Source organism: Brassica oleracea, chromosome C7 (assembly GCF_000695525.1).
Source record: "Brassica oleracea var. oleracea cultivar TO1000 chromosome C7, BOL, whole genome shotgun sequence".
NCBI lineage: Eukaryota > Viridiplantae > Streptophyta > Magnoliopsida > Brassicales > Brassicaceae > Brassica > Brassica oleracea.
The window spans coordinates 40575884-40582454 of record NC_027754.1 but is presented as its reverse complement, the minus strand read 5'-3'; the positions used below and the strand labels follow the sequence as shown (position 1 = coordinate 40582454).

Sequence of the window (6571 nt, the reverse complement as noted above, 5' to 3'; positions counted from 1 at the left end):
ATTACCCTTGATGATTGTATCACCAAGACCTTTTGACCTTAAGCTGATCTTTGTATTTAGCGCTCACTGCAAGTAGTTATCTCCGGAGAGATTAAGGGTTGCATAGTCTCTGTTTGAGATTTTCTATCACATCATCATTTTAATTTAGGTTCACAATGTGATCATGTGGCCGCATGGTATAACAAGCTCGGCCACAAACTTGTCTTACGCATCTACGAGAAAATAATCAATCTAATCGACCATGGTGCCAATCAAACAAGCCGCACGGCTATGTGGACAAGCAATAGGATCGGACATGTAAATCTATTTTGACCATGGTGCGAACAATCCTAATATATGATTCTACATGTACCAGGGAGATAAAGGCCACACGGCCATATGTATTTCAATGCAATCAGATTCGAATTCGTATGTTTCTACATGCTGGTCGATTTCATTAAACAATACGAATGCAATTCAATTCAAATTCATATGTAATGCAAACAATCTTAGCAATTTGATTTATGAATTTAGGGTTTCTACTTTTAAAAACTAAGGCTGCAGGCTTTAATTAAAGGTTTCAAGGCCTTTAGGATTCAAGTTCTAGATCAGATTACTTCAATCAGTCTAACAATCCTAAAACCTCAAATCAACAAACAATTCAATCAATTAAAATCGAATTCAGTCCTTTAGGGTTTAGGGTTTTGATTCCTAAATTAGGGTTTCTCAAAATCAAATCAGGAACAATCAATTTAAGTTCTAAGGAATCGATTTCTATATTTCTAGTTAAGAGATTGCCGATTTTAATCTTGTAGGTTTTAGGGTTTTTGATCAAGATCAAAGTTTCCATAATAATGGATTAGGGTTTCTGATCAATCTAGGTTCTCAAATTAAGTTATACCTTTGTTTGTAGGGGTTTAGAACCGGACCACCTTTAGAGAGAGAGAGAGGACGAACGGATGCAATCGGGTCGCGGATGGGACGATCGCGGGCTGGAGGCGTCTCGGCTGCGAGCTGCGCAGAGATCGGGTCGTCTCGGGTGCGATCGCGTCTTCGGGTTTTGATCGTGAGCTGGACGGTTCTTCTGAGCTGAGAACGTGATCTGAGAACGTCTAGGATTCAAGAGGGATCAACTGAGTTCTTGGATGAACTAAGAACGTGATTAGGGTTTTAGGTGTGGTCGCCGGTTTTGGCTTTTAGGGTTTAGAGGTTTCGATTTGTCTCAGGGATCTAGAGACGATCGTGCTGATAACGTGTTGTAAAAGAATGGGGAATTTGTCTGTGTATTATTAATGAACAATAGAGGTTCCTTATATAAGGATTACAAAGTATAGGAAAAAGAAAATTATCCAAAACCTAATACAACATGAAATAGGAAAAGATATAAAACAGATAAATGGAAAACGTCCTAAGATTAAAGTCGGCCAAAGGATAGGCCGACTCTCTCTCCTCTTGGTCACGGCCACAGCTGGGCCTAGACATGGCTCTTGGGCCTTCTCTTATGATCTTGGTTAATAGCAATCCACTCCATGATTTATAACAAATATCTTTTAGTTGCGCAAATTTGTTTTAATTTCCAAACGCTAAAATATTAATGTCTAACTTTACTTTAATATTTCAAACAAATATAAAAAGCGAATAAGTCTTAATAATCAATGCCATATATATTGTAATGTAATATATGTTTGAAATATATGGGAATAAATTTGATCTCCTATTTACGATTTTGAAGCAGAAAATATCTGATTTAACTAAGAGTAACTCTGATTTTTCATTATTATAATTTGGTATGTTGTTTCATCTTTTAAAATAACCGAAGCTGATTTGAACATATAATCATCATTGTTATATGTAGGAAGAAGACAATGATAGATCTGAATTTCAGGTTTATGACTATGATAGTTCAAAATATTATTAAAATATCTGATTTAGTTAATTAACACTGATTCTCCATTTTTTATTATTGTTCTAAGTAGGCTGATGATGATGACAAATGAGATGTTAAGAAATCAATGTATTCTTTTTTTAATTAACCACAGTGTTCGGCGGCCGAGATCAACCGACTATTCTGTGGGTTTCAGGAATGCAATGTTAAATTATTTGGTGACCAACAAAGATTAAACTGCGGATTCACCGTATTAAAGTTATCTCTCAAATGCCACTAGCCCATGGCCGTCGGTTGAAATCAATGTATTCATGCAAATAATTTGCATGTAGTGGAAACTATGCTTATAATAAAGGGTGTAGGACCCTGCAGTAAAACCATACAAAAAAAATATTGGTCTTGTCAAGTTATGAAACACATCAGTCCGGTGGCATCTTTAGTAAATAGTTTAGTTATGAAAAGATGCAGGGCACTTTGTCCTGGTCAGGTTCATAGATCATTGGGTTTCGATTACCAAGGAATAGAAACTTTACAAATAAAACCCGAAGATTGGCATTCTATTGCTGTAATTTTATATGTATATAGTTACAATTATTTATGTTCCTAATGTGCCTATGATGTGGAACCAGGTGGCCTCTTAGCCAGTGTGTATCATCTTACGAAAATAGAATATGGTGTCAATCAAGCGGAAGAAGTTTGCATAAAAGTATTTACTCACAGGAGTAATCCTAGAATTCCATGTATGCAAAACGATATAGACGTAAATAATTTATATTTTAAAGGTTATTTTTCTAATTTGCTTCTCCTCTAATAATAAGGGAATTAAATAGATGTTATTATTAAAAACATAAATGTATTTTAATCATTTTTTAATTTGTGTGCAAAATGTCAAAGTAACAGTCTTCATGGATATAGGAAGTATATGATTGAAGCATTAAAAATTTCAGATTTCGATTGATATATCAGTTAAGAAAATTAGCTAATAATAAATGTGAATATTGACCTTGTACAAAAGAAAAAAAAAAAATTTCTTGGTTTTTAAAAAAACTTCCTTTTTACAATTATAAATACATCATTTTAGTTATGCAAAAAAAAAAGAGACTAACACAAAAAAAATGGAGAAATCAGCTTTGATATTCATTGGTATTCTACTTTTTTCAACATGTGAGTTTAAATCAAATAGTTTTTTATTTGTAATTAACTATTCGTACTCCTCATCAGCATGATTCATGATTATACATATATCAATAATATACATGATATCGATTCTGGCACGAACTGGATATCAGCCTTGCAAGAAGAACTCTGATTGTGCTAGACTCAAATGTCCGTCACCACTAGGACACCCCACTTGTGTGAAGGGTGGTTGTGAATGCCCTTTTGAAGAACATACGGTATTACCTGCAGATGATACCAACTGTGGTGTGGCTGCTTGCTTTGACTATTGCAAGGCAAAAGGAGAAGTATCTTATGCTTGTCATTTGAACCAATGCTACTGTCGCAAACCTCCCATGTAGATTTTACAAAGAATTTCGAGTCTATATATAAAAATCAAATCGAAGCTCTTTTTATGAACTAGTAATATCAATTGTCAGTTTTCTGAAAAAAATATCAATTGTCTGGATATTTATTTAGTAGTTGTTAGGTTTTTTCACGTATTCCTTTTAAGATTTGTTCTTCCCGCACATATATTCAGAGCCGTGGGTAAGGGTTAAATGAAGTTATGCTTGTAATTGTTTAGTGGGATTGTACTATATTGTTTAAGTTTTCTTTGGCTATGATTGACTACGGTAAAACATGTTAGAGCTGAGCCTGATCTAAGAGACATGTACGACCTTTTTAGCCATTTGTGAGCTATTTTACAGTGAAAAGAAAAATATCATGGAGATTTGTCGTAAAAATAAGAGAGGATAATTTTCTACATAAAAAAAAACAAGAACGAAATTTTTTATCATTTTTTTGGTAAATAATAAGAGACACCTTTTGTTGAAAATCTAAATCCATAAAATAGCCATCCTGTTGGATTTTTAAGTTGATGCCGCTGGGTTTCAGATATTAGCCCATGTAAAACAACTGCCGGCATAAGACCTTTGAAATGATTTTCTAGCCAAAGAAAATTTAGACACCATTGATTTTCTAAATGATTTTCTAACGAAGGAGCAAGCTTCAAGACCGCATCGCCCCTTGCCTCAGCCTCAGACCCCTGCAGATGCAATTACGGTAAGAACTGATGCAGTTTGGCTTCCGGTTAGAAACCTGGCGGGACTAGGGTGGGTCGTCCTCTCCTCTCCCTGCAATATCCCTCATAAGAATCATTTGGAGTTTGTTGCCTCACCGCTAATGGCTGAGGGCTTAGCTCTTAGAGAAGCGGTCCGTTCTTGTGCCCTTGACTACACAACAAGCGGAATTGTGTACCAAAGCTCTATGGAGTGATTTCGGATATATTATCGTTTGCAGCAGTGTTTAAGTCTGCTTATTTCTCTTGGATACCTCGTGAGAGGAACATCCTAGCTGATACTTTGGCCAAAGAAGTCTTGTTTGTAGGTGAACCTCTGGTGGTTGATGGGGGCACTTATGTCTCAGAAAAAAAACGGACATTGCATAAACTAATTAGTATGAATTATAATATTGTTTGGTTTCTCCTTTTCAGGAATAAGACATATTTTTCTCATTAAGTACAACGGTGGTACCTTCTATTAGAAATTCATTGACCAAACGAGTTATATCTCCTTTACAATTTCCCAAAAAAATTGATAAACCAGACGCTTGTTCAGGTTGCATCTAGAATGAAGCTATGATCTTTATCTCGTGTTCAGATATTGGTCTTACAAGCTCCTCATTGATTTCATCTGATACACCATGTTGAACTTGTGCCAATACGAGATCAAACTGTAGGGTTTGAGGAGTATAAATGAGTTCGTAGCAATGGCTACAATTCATTTTCTACAGATTCTTCATTGTTCCCAGAGTCATCAACACTACAAGAAAACAGCGATATTCTGACGGACATTCCGACGGAAAATGAAATCCTCGGAATATACCGAGGAATTTTCGAGGAAATTCCAAGAAAACACAAAATTGGGTTTCCTCGGAAATTCCTCGGAATATACCGACGGAATTCCGAGGAAACTACAGTCCGTCGGAATATTCCGAGGAAATTCCGAGGAAAACTGTGTTCCTCGGAAAAAACCGATAAATTACGAGGAAATATTATAGCCGTTGGAGAGCCGTTGGGGGATTTTACAAAATTCCGAGGAAATTCCGACGAACTAGTTTTTTCCGTCGGAATTCCGTCGGAATTTCCTCGGTATGTCGGCAGGATTTAAACTATAAATACAAGCACTCCTCTTCCTCTTCATTCACTTCATATCTTCATCCTCCCTCTTACTCTATTTACACACGAATTTGATTCATAAAAAATATGTCTTCTTCAAATTATTTTCGTTCTTGGATCGATCGACCTCATTTGGATCCGAACACGAGATTGCTTACGGAAGAATACCAACGAGGTATAACTGAATTCATGGGGTTAGTTCACCGACAACCGGAAGCAAAAACAGGTATGTTAAGATGTCCTTGCTCTAATTGTAAAAATAGAAAAGTTATTAAAGAGTGGGATGTTTGGACTCATCTATATTTGAGTGGGTTTACACGAAGTTACAAAATTTGGTATCATCATGGGGAAACTGATTATGAACATGGTAGTACTAGCGAACCTCAGCCAGCGGTTAGATTAGAAGAACCAATTAGAACAGATGTAGATTATGGTGTAGGTACTGAGCAGATGGTAAATGATCATTTTAGAGGGGAAGATTTACCCAATGCACAAGCTAAGAGATTTTATGATATGTTGGATGCTGGAAAGCAACCATTATACGAAGGTTGCAGAGATGTTCATTCAGCTTTATCATCTGCTACAAGATTGATGGGCATTAAAACAGATTATAATTTGGCTGAAGACTGTGTGGATGCGATTGCTGATTTTGTAAAAGGTATTCTACCCGAGGATAATGTAGCTCCTGGTTCATACTACGAGGTTCAGAAACTCGTAGCTGGTCTTGGTTTATCGTATCAGGTAATAGATGTATGCAGCGACAACTGCATGATTTATTGGAGGGCGGATGAACAGCGGGTTACATGCAAATTTTGTGGAAAGCCTCATTATAAATATACGAGTTGAAGAGTTCCAGTGCCATATAAAAGGATGTGGTATTTACCTTTGACGGAAAGGTTGCAGAGGTTGTATCTATCTGAACGCACAGCGCAACCAATGAGATGGCATGCGGAGCACTCAACAGATGGTGAGATCAGACATCCTTCAGATGCAAAAGCGTGGAAGCATTTCCAATCAAAGTATCCCGACTTTGCGTATGAAAGAAGAAATGTCTACCTTGGATTATGTACTGATGGTTTTAGTCCGTTTGGCAAGAGTGGAAGACAATATTCTCTATGGCCCGTCATTCTTACACCATACAACCTCCCCCCAAACTTGTGCTTGCGACGAGAGTTTTTGTTTCTCTCGATTCTCGTTCCCGGACCAGAGCATCCTAAGAGATCACTTGATGTGTTTCTTCAGCCACTAATATATGAGTTGCAACAACTATGGGCTCAAGGTGCTGAAACATACGATGTTTCGTGTAAAGAAAACTTTCAAATGCGGACAGTACTAATGTGGACAATAAGTGATTTTCCAGCATATGATATGTT

At 36.7% G+C, this 6571-nt stretch overlaps 1 protein-coding gene across 1 annotated transcript; it reads left to right on the top strand.

Annotated features, from left to right (window-relative positions):
• The first annotated feature begins 2979 nt into the window (after positions 1-2979).
• Positions 2980-3381, top strand: LOC106305667 (putative defensin-like protein 307). The gene is made up of 2 exons (XM_013742013.1): positions 2980-3031; positions 3125-3381. The coding sequence occupies exons 1-2, from the start codon at positions 2980-2982 to the stop codon at positions 3379-3381; spliced, it is 309 nt and encodes a 102-aa protein (XP_013597467.1).
• Positions 3382-6571: the final 3190 nt, after the last annotated feature.

Coding starts and splice junctions, on each gene's coding strand:
- LOC106305667 (XM_013742013.1), top strand. CDS start 2,980: ATGGAGAAATCAGCTTTGATATTCATTGGTATTCTACTTTTTTCAACA. Junction 3,032..3,124: donor TCTACTTTTTTCAACATGTG/AGTTTAAATCAA, acceptor TAATATACATGA/TATCGATTCTGGCACGAACT.